Source organism: Sciurus vulgaris, assembly GCF_902686455.1.
Source record: "Sciurus vulgaris genome assembly, chromosome: 11".
In the NCBI taxonomy this organism is placed as follows: Eukaryota; Metazoa; Chordata; class Mammalia; order Rodentia; family Sciuridae; genus Sciurus; species Sciurus vulgaris.
The window spans coordinates 68,100,116-68,117,101 of record NC_136472.1 but is presented as its reverse complement, the minus strand read 5'-3'; the positions used below and the strand labels follow the sequence as shown (position 1 = coordinate 68,117,101).

General features: G+C 36.8%; 1 protein-coding gene and 1 pseudogene across 2 annotated transcripts; both read right to left on the bottom strand.

Annotated features, from left to right (window-relative positions):
- Positions 1–8,554: 8,554 nt before the first annotated feature.
- LOC306640494 (olfactory receptor 51V1-like) lies at positions 8,555–9,499 on the bottom strand (the record flags this gene model as incomplete). The annotated part of the gene is made up of 1 exon (XM_079104777.1): positions 8,555–9,499. The coding sequence occupies one exon, from the start codon at positions 9,497–9,499 to the stop codon at positions 8,555–8,557; it is 945 nt and encodes a 314-aa protein (XP_078960903.1).
- A 7,036-nt stretch (positions 9,500–16,535) lies between these two features.
- Positions 16,536–16,986, bottom strand: LOC306640544 (mediator of RNA polymerase II transcription subunit 28-like; annotated as a pseudogene). The gene has a single exon. The product of its transcript is annotated as a mediator of RNA polymerase II transcription subunit 28-like (transcript).

Below are 16,986 nucleotides of genomic sequence, written 5' to 3'. Positions count from 1 at the left end.
CAAATGAAGCAGTGCATTAGAGCCCGGCAACCTGAGTTTGAATCTCTGCTTAGCTCTGTGACCTGCTCATGCTATAGTTTTATAATGTGTGAAATGGAAGCCATATCAGTAACCATACAGCTGGGTTGTTATGTTATCTGAGTGGTAGTTCTGAAGATTAAATTACATAAGATGGTTAACACAGAACACAGCTCATAGAATGTTCTCAAAAGTAAAACAATAGAAGTAATATAGGTCCTTTGAATTAAGAAGTCCAGATTATTATCAAGAGCTATCACTGTTATCAACTAGATCTATATGCTATATATACAGAACTTTAAAAAGATATTTAATGCTCAGATGTGGCTCTTTTTTCTTCATTTTTTCTTTTTTGAATCTAAGAGAATGTCTTATAGTATAATTGAAAAATACCTTTCAATATTCTATTCACATTTTTTTTCCCTTTGAGCACCAGATCCATGATTGAATTTTAGATTTTTGTATCTAGGAGAGAATGTAGATACAAATTAGTTCTACTGTAGGCTGCATGAATAGAGTTCACAGTGCTGATATGCATCAACCAAGATCACAGGTGGTTGCTGTCAGAGGTTAGGCTGTAACTCTGACAGACTCATACTGGTCCAGTCCTTTCCTGTGTGCTATGCAGGTTTGATACAACCTAGCAGATTTATTTCCTTATTTCATTTAAAACATAAGATAAATTTATTGTTTCAAAACAAACTACAACTTTCTCTGAATCCTACATTTCTTATTCTATTCCTTATATCATTTAGTGGCATCACTGTTTAACTCAGTTTGTGAAAGGTATGTGATTGCCTTTTATTCATCCCTAATTAACCTGTGACACAGGATACTTCATTTAATGAATTTATTGATTCACATATACTTCTCATCTATCCCATTTTCACTGTTAAGGCCACATTTCTGGTTTGGCTTTGATCTGTCAAGCAACCCCACTTAGCTTTTTTTCTTCCACTTCAATCATTCTTGCTGCCTTTTAAACAAAATATGCTAGATACTGAAAATATACACATAGACATCATGAGACTTAAAATTTATTAGTGAAGAAAAACACAAAATATGTAATTAGGAATTGTCTAGGTGTATAAATGAGAAAAAGTAAGCATATCATACATTTGCAAAGACTGCTTTGGAAGGACAAAGCTTAACTTTTGATCATATATTTTTCTTAAGACTTTCAAAAATATTAGGAAAATATTAAATATTTTTAAATAATATGACATTAACATAGTGAGCTACATCAAAGCCTTTAGCTTGGCTTTCAGATTTCTGAATCTTCAAGGTCACAATCTATGTGTCCCATCATATTTCTCATGTGTCTACGATCTCAAATGCTAGATGGCTTGATATGTATAGTGATTGACTTTGCTGATTTAAGCTTGTTACTTGTTTTGTTTCTTCTTTCCCAAAACAAGCTTTCTCTTGAAACCATAGTGTTTCTGCTGAGCAGTTTAATGACTATACCTTCATGAATATTTGCCCTATCCTCCTAAAGAAATCAACTATTTTATGTTGATAGAGACATGTGATTGAATATCTCCCATGATTCTTATCCTAAACTTAATCCTAATCTTATCCTAATCTGCATTAACAGATTGTTACTTTTCACTCATGTGCTGGGTGGGCAAGGGAAAGGGCTCCTGTCAGAAAGAGGGGCTGGCTGTGAAATAAAAACTAAGACATATATATCAGAAATAAAGACTAAAAGGCAAGAATACTTTGAAACAGGGGTGTGATGGGATGTACAGGTTAGAGTCAGAAGAGTCTGGCTCTTACAAAGAAATCCCTCCCCCTTGCTTTACTTGTAGTGGTACAGAAGGGGACTAGTAGGAGCATCTTTGAAAAACCAGTATGGGGGATGGAGGTAAGCAGGCCATTTAGCTCTAGTGGGTCACTCCCAATTCCTCTGGTGCCTATACTTGAGCCTGAGCAGCATTCTCAAACACTGGATATCCAACTGTGAGTTTCTGAGGCCAGGCATTCCTGACTAATGGCTTGATGATGTCACAGGGCTCTCATACCAGTCATGAATGGCTCCCTGAAGTTACTTATGTCCAAGCTATGGGTTCACAAAAGAGAATGAGTTAAATTCAATAAATGATATTTACGGTTTATATTTGATTCCTTGTTTAGCATAATGCTATGCACAGAAAGAACTTTAAAATATTCATTAACTTATTTACTTACTGTATATGTGCTTGCAACTCATTTTTTTAAACTTTGTTTTCTTATGCGCTACATCTTTCTTTTCTCTAGTACTATTCCAGTTGGAATAAAATATAAAATGAAGAGAAAGAAAGGAAGTATACAAAGTATAAGAAATAAATGGGAGAAAGAAGCAGGGTAGGTGAAGGGAATAGATGGAGGAAGGTAATGTGTGAGGAAGATGAAGGACTGCTTTTGAACTAGACTCATTCTATATGAGTACTCATTTTGTATAGTAATAGTTACACTGAAATATATGCTAAACGGGACCATGCAAAATAAGAAATCGTTTGAATATATGAAAATTAAATTAATACAAGACTATGCAAAGCAAGGACTCATTATAATTTTTTTCCTCTTTCAAAATAAATTATTACATAACAGAGAAATTGAACTGGGGACATTTTAACAAACAACAACAACAACAACAACAAAAATCCAGGCCCAGTTAGATTTACTAACTGTAGTAGGAAAAATAAAATGAAAGCTAAGTAAATTTTTCTCAAAAGATGTTAAAGAAGAAAATACTTTCCAGATCATTTCATATGGGCAGCTTTACCCAGATACAAATGGAGAAAATTTCATTGTAAGGAAACAAAAACTACTAGCAATTTCTTTCACTAGTGAAATTTTCTCTCCACACATAGGGAAAATCTAGTTCTTAACTGTCTGTAACTGAGACCATAATAATACTGTAAAATCGGATGCGGGTAGCCAAAAAGGAGTCAGACCAAAAGCGGCTGAACAAAATTTTATTGGGATCAGCCACAGTGGAGGGCTGGGGAAGTGGCACTTGGCTCCCGCAGGGCGGCGCTGTCTGTCGACCCGGATAAGCGGGGAAGGCCTGAGGGTTTAGTATCCACCTGGGATTGGCCAGGGACCCTGCTGATACTCATGTCCCTCTGAAATTGGCGGGGGGTCCTGCTAAGGGACAGGCGGGTGCCAGGCGCCATTGGGGATTGTCTGCCAGCGTCGGAGTGGTTATGATCTGGCTTGCTCGGACTGCCTGGTGTTCCTTCCTGCCTGCGCTGGCTGTGTGATGCCCTGCCCCCTATCCAGCTGCCCTTTCGCCCTATCAAACACTTGGAGCTTTTCCATACTTATCACCATCTTGGAGAGTTTCCATCTTTCAAATTCTTGGAAATGTATTACTGTGTAAATTGGCGCATCTTAAGCCCCGATCCCCACTTCATATATAACACACAGTTCAGAAATTTAAGTTTTGTCAGGTTTTCAGCCACACTTAATGAGATAAAGGTTAATTTCACAAACACAAGCCTCCTGGAGAATTAAATAAGTTTAAATTCTAGCTTTGGATGGGTGCTGCACCATTGCCGACAGGGCAGAAGAAAAGTTACAGGAACTTCCCAGTTAACAAGAGCTTGTGCAGCAGGTCACGCTTTCCAAAGTTATGGTTTCTTAAGCTCAGCCCCCAAATCTCCTGGCAATTTCTATTCTTGAGGAATCGAATGACCGAAGCATGCATCCTTGTGAAACAACAAAGTGTGTTTGGAACAGGCCAACCTTTTTGGTGTTGTCTGCAAATTACTTAATCTAAGGTGATCCTCCAGGATGGTCAGGGATTAAAGATATCTGGAAATGAGCTGACCCATATATAAAAATGTAGAAAGATGCAAATAAGGGTATGTTAATTTGAACAAATGACCAAGTTACAAGAAAGAGAGCACTAGCGCCAGAGGCTACTCCCAGATGCAACATTTTGTCTTTAAAACGGTGGGATTTGTAGAGAGAAAGGAAGAATGACACTGCAGCCATGGCATGGAGGGTTGTGAAAGCCAATGTTGAGAGAGACTCAGGCAGCCAAAGAGGGTCTAGAAGGTTTATTTTTCCAAGTGGAAATACCAGCTCCAGAAAAGTCCAGAGAATCAGAAAAAAGGAATAAGACCTGTTAATGGATCCCAGGACTATGTTACTGCTGTTTCAGGACCTTGATGACTCAGAATCATCTCCTGTCCCTGCTTTGGAATCTCAGTACAGTATTTTATTTAAAAGTGCTCCACATGTGAATGTCTTGTCACTTCAAGTGAAGTTTAGAGTGTGCTTTAGACATGTCAGGTGGAAACTGGGTCTGTGTATTCCAGAAAAGATACTGTTACAGGAATCAAGGAAGTAAAAGGGGAAATTGTAGTACTAAATAGTACAGACCTCATGTAGGAGCAAAGTAAAACTGATGGAGACTCATGCAACTTAACCTCATTCCGTGCAATCGTTTTCATGTAATTTATCAGGAAATAAATATTTTAGGTATTAGGACAAAACATAAGCGTATGATAAAGAACATAGTCTCTGAAGTCAGATTTCCATAATCAATCTCTGCTCCAATGTTTCTATTTTTAAAGATTTTGGAAAATTATCTATGTGCTCATTTATTTTACATTAAGGAAGTATATATAAAACACAAAAGTATCTAGAAAATAATAAATATTTTATAAGTATAATTAAGCAATTATAAACATAGTAATCATATTTAGATTGCACATGTTCAGGATCAGTTGGGATTAGAAGTTGTTTTAAAGGTACTAAAAAATGCTTGATTTATGCCAAGAATGAATTAGCATTGTATTATGAGTAGAACTTGTCAATATCATAACATTATCATGAGGACAGATACAGAGAATACAGAGAATACACACACTCACATATATATATATATATAATACATATACAAAATATACATTATATATCCTGAAATTTTTTGAAACAGAACTATATTGTGCCTTTTGATGATTATTAATTTTTTTCCTCTAAAGCCTAATGCATTAGGTGCTTCTGTCAAAAAGTGACAAGTAGAAGTAGGATATAGAGAAAAGAGGCTTAAATGCAGAAAAATTCCTTTTAAACACACACACACACACACACACACACACACACACACATACACACATAAAGCAGCAGAATCCCTTTCAGCATGAGATGGGGAGAGACACAGATGGTAAAGGATAATAGCAAATATATGGTCTTCAAGGCCTGTTTCAGCTGCACATTTTCCAGTCCTTATTTAAATTGTAAAGGTACAAAAACACAGTAATCCAATGTGCTTTGAGAGTAAAATAGTAAAACTGAAATTGAAGGGACACTAATAGTCCATTTCTTGCTTAAATACCTGAAGGAAATTCCCTTGTGTGAAGTCTCAATCTATTGGAGAGCAAATGACCACATGGTGTGTTCAGTAGGAGATTCTATTACAATAAGACATACTCCATGTTTGTAGAAAGATGTCAAAGTTGACTTTACTGTTATGTGTAACTATAAAGAACAACAATATCAAAAGAGTCAAAGTGCTGTTGGGCAAAGGGATCTAGTAGTTCTTTACAGCACTGCAGGAAACACATAAATCATGGCAAATGTTCTTGTGATGTTTTCAAGACAGATACTTTGGCAAAGGATGCTGTGACCAAGGATCCCCCTGCAAAAAACAAAACAAAACAAAACAAAATGTTGAATCAAATAAGAGAAAATAGATCAGGTTTCAGCACTCCTAAGATTATGGATGGAATTGCTAAATGAATCCTAGTAAAATAATCAATCAAAATTAAAGAGAGGATGCAGAAAGGATGAAGCTTCATACAAAGTCAGGATGGACTTGATGTCTTGCATGGGTCAGCCAAGCAGCATAATATACCAAACAGTTGCCCCCTTCTCTCATTTAGTGCTCAAATGCATGTCAGCTTCCTCAGTAAAGTGGGTAATTGGTATGGGCATGGAAGTGAGGGTCAGAGAGCAGAGGAGGAAAGAAACACTCTAGCACAGATGATCAACTTTAGGTGGACAGGTTATTCTAATGCCTTTTTGCTGAACCACAGAAAAAAAATCTTTCTTAAACCCAGTAGCATAAACTGACCGTTAAGTGGACAGTTAGCAATGCAGACAATTATTATAAATAGGTGCACTTGATAACAATAGAAAAACAAGCAAACAAAAAACTTCCTACACCTACCTTTAGAGTTTAAAGTGCAAAACCTAGTATGTAGAAATGTGGTATATGATAACAGCTGATAAAAAATACTGTCTATTAAATAATGTTTTGAACTGGAAACTCTTGAAAATAAACATTTATGTCAATACACAGTCTAAAATCCTTACCTTATAACATGAATGCCACTGCCAATATACAAGTAGAACAAAAGCAGAGATAGCTATTACACAAAATGCAGCAGGGTAGCCCTGGTGAAAGTGCTAACTCTGAAATCACTTTCTCCCCCCATTATTTTCTAGTATCTAAAGTACTTTTTATCTCAATATTCTCAGCCATATAATTAAATGCTTACTTTTTGCCACAGATTTGCTGTGAAGATTGATAGAGTCACTACTGGTGCTTCCAAGTAGTATGGAATGTAATAGGCAACTGATAAACATAAAATAATTCTTATTTTGAAGACTATGGTAATTATTGCTGTGGTGGATACTGAACTCATATAACAGTAAAGAAAAATATATAAAAAATAAATTACCGATTATGGGGAAATTTTTATAATCATAGGGTATAATAGTTATAGTAACTTTATTCAAAATAAAAATAACAAAACAGTATAATGGATACCAACTGATGAATGGTTTTCTATATATGATACAATAGGATATTAACAAGAAATAAAAAATTAACTATGGCTACAAGCAACAAGACTGAATCTCAAAAGCACTATTGTAAATGAAATAATAAAATAGTAAAGATTATATTTGCTACTATTTGATTTAAATGACTACCTCTTAAAGGCAAATTTTGAAGACAGAAATTAGATAACTACCAACCAGGAACTAGAAGTTATTGAAGAAAATGTAACAAAAACAAGTATGAGGGCTCTCTGGAGAGGTGGAAATATTCTATATCCTGATTGTGGTGGTGATTATGTGACTAAACAAAACTTGTTTTCTTAAAATTTTTAAATTTTATTTGTTCTAATTAGTTATACATGACAATAGAATGCACTTATACATTTCAATAGATCATACATAAATAGAGTGTATTTCCTCATTTTTCTGATTAATACATATTACAGGATCACATTGGTCATGCAGTTCAAAGCCCATCAAACTGTACATGTACATCTACCAACCGAATTACTCTTTGTAATTGCACTTGATAATCCTGCTTGTAAAATATTAAATGAAGTATGTACATGTCATCATAGAAATACTATTTTGAGAAAATTAATACATACAGGTCTAAATATTTATATATTAATAAAATCCCTGTTTTTTTCAGTGATAATTTTGTACTTTTTAAATGTTTAAATGCTTCATAATGGACACGTACCTTTTAAAAAGAAGAACATGAATAAGTCTAGGCTAAGGAGTCAAAGTGCACATTTTCAAATGATTCAAATGGTCTTATATAGTAATTATTACTGATATAATTATTAGTATTAAGAAACTAATTACAAATTTCTTTCCATTCTGTTATATACTGGCTTTTGATCTTTTCGTATTTCCAGTTGAGTTACTATTCATAGGTGAGATAGAGAATGATGGGTCGGTGGACATTCTAGCAGCAAGATTACTTCTTAGGTTGTTTCATTACTTTTGAAATGATCAAAAAAGTCCAATCTGATGATGATAATGACTCCATTATAGGGCATTGTGGCTCAACTTGGTATAGGGATCATGGGTAAACAATGAATATGTTACTTAGAGTAATAAAAAGAGTCAAGATAATAGTTGATCTTTTAATAATTCCTAGAAGGACTTTAGTCGCCCCAAATTACCATATTCATTATGGGCATATTTCAAAAATACTCTCACACAACTGGCCCTAATAAAGTACGAATTTACTATCAAATCTGCCTAAGACATTAATATGAGTCACAGTTCCATTGCATATGTACATTCTCATATTAAAAATGTATTGCTGGGAGTTGGGGGTGGGGAATGAGAGAATAATGGGGGAACTTTAGAATATATAGAAGGAAATGAGAGGGAGGGGGATATGAAAAATGGTGGGATGAGACAGACATCATTACCCTATGTACAAGTATGATTACATGAATGGTATGAATCTACATTGTGCACAACCATAGAAACGAAATGATGTACGAAATTTGTGTACAATGAATCAAAATGCAGTCTGTAAAAAATTAAAAGCTAAATAAAAAAATAATAAAAAAATCATAAGAAAAAAATGCATTGCTATATTATGCATGGCAATTTCACTGAATTATGATGGCTATGGAATAAGAGAGAGATGAATTTGTAACATGTTAAACATCATTAAAATAGAAGTTAGGATATCTATTTTGAATAACTTACAGATTTTCACACTAGTTAACTTCTCTTGTTGACTTTTAAGTACATGCACATTGCATCTCAAGACTTAGACGGCTTTTAAGGAGAACAACTTCTGGACTCTTCTTCGTATCTGCTGGGTCTTGATACTATAGATAATGGGGTTCATCAAGGGTGGGAAAAGGATGTAGATGTTGCCCATGAGGACATGAACCAATGGAGAGAGGTGTTTCCCAAAGCGATGAACCATGGTCAGACCAATGATTGGGATGTAGAAAATCAAAACAGCACAGATATGAGACACACAAGTCTGCAAGGACTTCATTCTCTCTTCCCGGGATGCAATGGCTAAAACCGTGTGCAAAATCATCACATAGGAGATTAATATGAGCACAGCATCCAACAACAGGTTGCTGATCACCAAAGCCAGACCATAGATGCTATTGAAACGGATGTCTGAACAGGCCATTCGAATTAAGTCTTGGTGCAGGCAGAAAGAGTGAGAGAGGATGTGAGGCCGGCAGTAACCTAAGAACTTTAGGCGGATGATGACTGGTGGAATAAGTAAGGAACTCCTACATGAGATTGCCACTCCAATTTTCATGATTTTGTTACTAGTTAGGATGGAGGAGTAGCGTAGAGGGTTGCAAATGGCAATGTACCTGTCAAAGGCCATGGCCAGGAGGACAGAGGACTCCATGAAGGACAGACCATGGATGAAATAGGACTGGGCAATGCAGAAATCCAGGCTGATCTTTTGCATGAACCCCCACAGAACTCCCAGCACCGTGTGCACAGTGGACAGTCCCATGCACAGGTCAGTGAAGGCCAGCATGGCCAGGAAGTAGAACATAGGCTGGTGCAAGCTTGGCTCAGTTCGGATCACATGGAGGATCATGCAGTTTCCCAGGAACACCATGGCATAGATGGAGGAGAAAGGGATGGCGAGCCAGAGGGAGTAAACTTCTAGGCCAGGAACCCCAGTGAGAACAAATGAGGAACTATTGATGTGGGAGTCAGAGAGAGTGGACATGAGTAGAAGATGGAAATCCTCCAAGAGGGCTATTTTAGTTGCAGAGGTTTTTGATGTGAGAATTTCCAATAAGGTTTATCTACATTGGTGAAGAAAATAATATGTAATACAATTTCGTAAGCAGCAGCAGAGAGACCCGTTTCATTATTGTTTATAGGTGACCCTTTTTGCTAGACATGGAACTTGCAATAGGAGTAATGAGTATCTCAGAAAATTGGGGAGGTTTATGAAGAAACAGCAATGTGAATGGACACAAGGGATTTAGATTGGAGGCTCACCTTCTGGGGGACTCTGTTCAATTCTAAAAGAAAATAATGCATGCTCAATTATTGGGAAGTGCCACCAGGGCTGGCCTCGCCCTCAAGAGAATGTAATATACATAGCTAATTTTTCTCTTTGGTACCACATCTGTGCCTTTCCCCTAGGCCACATTTGATAATAAGATCTCTAAGGAAATGGACTGGTTAAAGTAATATAACTTTGTGGTACGTAAAAGTTAGATGAAAGAAACTAAACAAAGTGGAATCTGAATACATTCATTTGCACATCCTTTCCTCTCTGTAGATCTGTATTTATATCTCATATTATTTCTGTGTGAAGATCTTCCTTCACATTTTTGGAAAACACATATATTGACCTAAAATCTTGCTACTTTTCTTGTTTTTCTCAGAAGTTTTTATTTGAAAATTTATGAAATATTTATTTGCACTATATAATATTCCAATGATTCCTTTTTGTTTTTCTTTTTTTTTCCAGCACTTTCCAGATGGCTTTTCATTGTCCTAATTTGGTACAGTTTCAGATATCTTGTAGTCTGATGTCTGTTGCTTTTTCAAGTATATCTTCTTTGGTATCTGTATTCCTTTAATATTATAATGTTTTATATCACTATCATTAGCCTTTGTCTGTGGTTTTGTGTATTTACAAATGTTATTAACATTTGTCTTCCTTTGAGCTTTTTGTGTATATGGTTAATTTCTATTCATTTTGAAGAAAAATATTTGGATATTATGTTTTTAAATGTTTCTCCTACCCTATGCATACTTTTTTCCTTCTTAGATTTGTGTTTTACCTACCATATGACAGATATGAACAGCTCTTTGATGTTCTCTTGTTTTCCTCCTCAGTCTCTCCTTTTTACCTCCTCCTTCTTTCCTTTTCTTCCCCCTCCCTCTTCCTTCTCCTCCCTTTATTCTGCCTCTTCTCATTATGCTTTCTTCAGTAGCCCTACCTTCAAACTTACAAATTCTTTCCTTGTCATAAGTTTGTCAAAGGTATTTTCTAGCTATGAGTAATAATTTATTTTATCTTATTTTTATTTCTAACAATTCATTTTATTTTTTCTAATAGTTTTTATCCGGGTGCTGAAATTGCCCATTTGATGTGTATTTTCTACCTTTTTTCCATCATTGATCTAAACACATTAGGTATAATTTGTTTCAAGTTCTCATTAGATAGATCCAAAATTTGTGTCATATCTTAGTCTGATGATTTGTTTATTATTTGGAAGTAGTTTTTTGCCTTGATCTGATACATTTTATAAAATAATATTAAGATCATTTTTTCATATACATATTGTAACATGACAATATATATTAACCTTTTTTGATAATAAAAAATCTTTGTGAGGAAATAAAACTGAAGAGTGATTTTCACCTTATAATGATATTGTATCAAGTAAAATATTCCCAGATCAAAATTGCTGTTGTAATTTATTTTTATTTTTTTCAGTGCTAGGGATAGAACCCAGGGTCTTGTGTTAAGCCAGTGCTGTACCACTGAGATATATTCCCAGCCTATGGTTATAAATTTTATTTTAAAATCTGATTTTCACATCAGTTTTTTACTCCACATTTCTATTTTAAAGGACACTTAGCACATAGCTTTGCCTAGTAGTTCATGTATCCTTAAAACTAAGGAAACTTCTTCATGGGTTCTTATTGACTGAGTACTTAATATAGTCACCGAAATAGTGAATTTTTCAATTTCCTTCTGCCTGACCTCTTCATTGAATGAATAAATACTTCTGATTAAGGATACAAAAAGAATATGTAACCAATAAATCCATGAATTATCACAGAAAACCAAACTCATTCCAGTGGAATAATCTTCAACTACTTATACTCAAATTGCATGGGATCACAGTACTGAAAATGTGTCTTTTCTTTCTGGAGTGAATGCGTGTAAGCCTGTAAACTGTAAATAAGTATTTGTGTGTATGTGGTGTGTATGTGTGAGTGTGTGTGTGTGTGTGTGTGTGTGTGTGTGTGTGCAAGAAAGAGAGAGAGAGAGAGAGAGAGATCTAAAGAATGAAAGACATAAAAGAGAACCAAAATCTGAGATAAACCATTTAGAATGATTGTGTGTCTCTGTATGCATTCCTGGACCTACTTAATTGCCTCATCAGTAAGTGGCTGTCTGAATAAGGACGTGTGAAACAGTCAAACTTTTTTTTGATATCAGGGATTGAACTGAAGGGCACTCCACCACTGAGCCACAGCCCCAGCCTTATTTTGTATTTTATTTATAGACAGAGTCTCACTAAATTGCTTAGCTCCATACTATTGCTGAAGCTGGCTTTGAACTTACCATCCTCCTGCCTCAGCCTCCCAGCCGCTGGGATTACAGAAGTGTGACACCGTGCCCAGCTTCTGTCTTTGGTTTTTTATACCCGTACACCCAGGGACTATGGTTTGAAGATGATATGTCCTTCAAAACTCATGTGTTGAAGATGTAGTCCTCAGTCTGTGATGCTTTTTGGAAGTGTTGGAACCTTTAAGAGTTAGGACCTAGTGTAAGGAAGTTAGGTCACAGGAGGGGTGAACTCCAAAGAGGTATTCAAATCCCAGCCCCTTTCTGTCCCTCTCTTTTTCCTTGCTAACCACTGTGAGGTGAAGAGATTTCCTATGCCATGTGCTCCTACGGTGATATAATGTGTGGTCACCATTCCAAAGCAACAGGACCAAGTGTCCATGGACTGCATCTTCTGACACTGAGCCAAAATAAAACTTTCTCTTTTTCACTCGATTTTTGAGGTATTTTTTTTTTTTTGCAATAATGAAAAGTTGATTAATAAACTAATTGAGAAGAGAAAACAGAATAAATATGCCCAACATCTACAGTCAATCTGAATCAAAAGGTGCAAGCCTGGCTGCTGTGAGCTCTAGGCCAACATGCTCAAGCTCAGTGGCTCAGTCTCCAAGCCCTTGGTGCTTACACTAATTGGGATCCTTGGCTTTGAGTGTGTGAATTTCAGGATTGGGATTTCTTTCTATAACATGGACATCATTGCTCTAAGAATTCCATTTCTTTTCATTTTGAAAGCTATTCTCAGTGATTCTCTGACATGACACAATTTTGAGCCACCAATTTTTCATTCAGATTGGCATTGGAGTGACCCTTCTTGCATATCCATGACTCATTCTCTTCAAATGCAGAATAAATGGCCAGTAAAGTCTCCTATTCATACTGCAAGCACATGACTATAGTGAAGTTGGCAACAGAAGTTGTTGAAATCAAGAACATATGTAGTCAGTTTGTGTATTGCAGTATACTTGGATTCACTGTAATACCCACCACACTCTCCTACATTCAATTATTTATAACTCAAGCTGCCTTCAAAGAAAACTAGGTTCAACTGGGCTCATTGGTACAAGCCTATAATCCGAACTACTCAGCAGGCTGAGGCAGGAGTATTTCAAGTTCAAGGTCAACCTGGGTAACTTAGAAAGACATGTCTTAAAATAAAACTTATGAAAAGGACCGGGGATATAGTTCATCAGTAGAGCACTCTTTTGTTCATTCTCCAGTACTATAAACAAACAAACAAATTAAGATAGGCCTGAGGTCTTTAATATCGGCATCACCCACACTTGTGTCTTCTTGGAGTTTTATCTCCTGTCTTTCTTTTCCTTTACACACAGATTTAGTTTCCACATTCCAACCTATATTCATGTTCTCCTATCTAACCTTACTTAGCCATTCTGTGAACCTGAACTAGATCAGAGATCAGGTGTCCAAAAATTTCCACACTAAGTGTCCTTCTTTATTCCTCATATATTTCATTTTATTCCCAATTGCAAAGGTCATTCTGAAAAAGCTGGTTCTTAGTAAGCACAGTGTTTTCTCAACTTCATAATGTGATGAAATACAGATTTTAGTTCTACATTCAAAATGGTCAGATATTGTCTCTTTTTAAAATTTCTTATCTGTTGTTTTTAGACATATAGGACAGTAGATATATTTTGACATACTATACATGCATGTGGTATTACCCATTACAATATTAATTCCATACTTGTGGTTGAACATGATGTGGTATTACACTGTTATGTATTCATATATGAGCATAGGAAAGTCATCTGGTTCATTCTAATGTCTTTCCTAGTCCCATACTCCCTCCCTTTCCTCCATTTCCATTTGTCCAATATAATGAGCTTCCATACTTCCCCTTCCTACCATCCCTTGTTGTGGGTTAGCATCCACATATCAGAGAGAACATGTGACCTTTGGTTTTCTGGGACTGACTTATTTCACTCAGCATGATATTCTCCAGTTCCATCCATTTGCCAGCAAATTCTATAATTTAATCCTTCTTTATAGTTGAGTAATATTCCATGGTGTATATATACCACATTTTCTTTATCCGTTCATCTGTTGAAGGGCGCTTAGTTTAGTTCCATAGCTTGGGTATTGTAAATTGAGCTGCTATTAAGCATTGATGTGGCTGTGTCACTGTAGTATGTGATTTTAAATCCTTTGGATATAAGTTGAGGAGTTGGATAACTGGATCAAGTGGTGACATGATTTCTGGATTTTTTTTTATATTGAAAAATTGTCATTTATTTGACAGAAAACTTCTGAATTAATATAAAGAAATGACAATAACTTGTATACACACTAATTCAAAACATTTTCACTAAGCACCAAGTAGAATAGTTCCCTATCTTTCCACCAAAAATAACTTTATCATTGAAGGACCGCTTCAAACTTACTTTATTTAGGATTTTAATCAAGAAACCTAAAGCTGCCAATCAGAGCTTCTAATTAGCATAAGATGACCAGGTTAAACCCTTATGAGTAAAAAATAACTTTCAAGTTTCGACCTATACATTCTAACCAAGGGAAGGGAATATGCTAGCCTCAGGCTGATCAACACAAGTCATAGGTCCACAAAACAAATATCATCCTCAAAGCGCACAAACAAAATGAGTTATACACACACACACACACACACACACACATATATATACACACACAAAGTGAGAACAAAGTATTACGTAAAATACACGATGTGTATATTCAGTTCCTAACAGGAGTAATGCCTATTCCCATGAGCATACAATGCAGCAAGGGGCACAGAAACAAATACTATACACTAACCCACAAGGCAGTTGGAAGGAATGAAAGTCCTGTGCCTTGGAATGGAGTGGTGGCTTCTCGATCAGGTGGCCTCCCGGCCAGACCAGGAACAAGAGTGGATATCAAAGCATGTGGGGAAGGATCTTCCTTGTTGGAGAGGACAAAAGAGCCACAGACCTACTGAGTACTCAGAAGACAGTGGAGTGTCTGTACTGGCTGAAGGGATGTGATCTAAGAAAAGATACAACAGAGAACAGAAAACCTCCTCCAACAAGAGGACAAATACCTTCCCCAGAGGAGCTGCGTGCTCTCTATGGAGGTGAAGGAGCAGAGGATCACTCTGTAGGTCACCTCTGCCCCAAGGCCCTAGTCCCTGGCAATCAAATTCATGAGCAAGAATATTCCTTCATGTAAACGGCCTTTTCTTCAAAGAGTAAAACAAAAACACAAGCAAACAACACAAAATTCAAAAGAAAAAGAATCAGACCAAGCTTTGACCCCTCGTGCTTCACCTGCGTCCCAGCTGTCCTGTTAGAGACTGGGTCTGCTTGTTACTCACAATGGTTAATTACTGCAAGGCATCTAGCATATCATGCTCCTAATACAGCTCCCCTTCCAACAGGCAACACCACACAACACAAACTCACCTAAACAAAAGGCAGCATCAAATTAAAGATCTACTGTGATATTTACTACACTAACAGCATATTTTAACCCTTTTTCTGATCCATTTTCAAAAAAATTTACAAAATATCTGCACTACTATGGAAGCATTACAAACATTGCATTAGATTCCTCTTCTTGAGGTAGTTACAGTCTTGAGACAGGAAATTTACATATTTTTCTCTACTATCATGAATGGGTAGTAAATGTTAAAGGACTAAAACCAAACTTTTTCTCCACTGATTCACTGATTCTGGAATATTGTAATTTTCCCCCTCAGTTAATAACAAACTAACAACTGGAAAAAAGTTTATAAAAGTCATATAAAAATATTAAAAACAAGCAAAAAAAAAAAAAAAAAGAAAGAAAGAAAGAAAGAATCCGTGTCAACAAACTAAGTCTAAACTTTGCTACAAACAAAACCAAATCTCACTTCGTTCACCAAGCCATAAGCATTTTATAAACTAATCAAGTAATTAACAGTTCACAAAAATCAGGGAAATTTTTAGGTGGAAACAAAATTAACACCAACTCATTTCCTGGCAAATAATTCTTCTAAAATGTCACTGGCTCAGTTGTGGCTCACTGATAGCTCCCAGAAAAAGCACTCCGCAGACACGAGATCTCACGCAAGAGAATTTATGCAGACGATTCACGTCCGCTTGGGGCAAAAAAAAGGGAAAAAAAAAGAGAAAGATGGCATGTGGCTTCTCCTAGATATTGGAATCTCATGGGCTGGAAGGAACCAATGGCAGAGGAGAATTCTTGCAGGCCGATTGATGAACCAATAGCATGTTAGGACGTAAAGTGGGAGGCAGGAAAATGGTGGTAGCATAAGCCGAAAATTCCTGTAATGTAAGAGGCGGGTGGAGCGCAGATTGACAAGTGGTTGGGAGGTGGGCAAAATGGCTGTACCTGGTGGGCGGGACAGTGGCTTTATACATTACAAGGTCCACACAGAGAGGTTTGGCGAAACTGTCTTCAAGAGGCTACCTTGTAGGACAGACCCCTCTCAGGTCTGCTTCAGAGGCCAGGGATATTAGCAGAAGCCTGCTCCAGGTAGGCCAAGGAGCCCTGAGGGACTTTGGCTGGCTTTTTGTGCTGCACATTAATGTCCTCCAGCACCTGCTGCCAATGCCTTAGCTTTGTCAAATGCTTCTGCACCAGCACATCTTTCCGCTGCAATTCATTCCTTAGTTCCGAGACGTCCTCTTTGATAACTTGCTCCGGTTTCTGGACAGACAACTGCAATCTTTTCTGTAGAAAGAAGCATTCTGTCTTGCAATGTCTAGAAACTTCTGGATACACTGATCAACACGTCACATGACGACTCCAACTCGTCCACCAAGGTGCTGCTAGAAGTTCTCCTTGCTGCCAGGTGCTACGTGGAGAAGGGAAGCCCGGCGGGGATTGGCAGTGGCCCCAGGCTTCTGGGAGAACATACAGCCCAGCGGAGCCGCCAT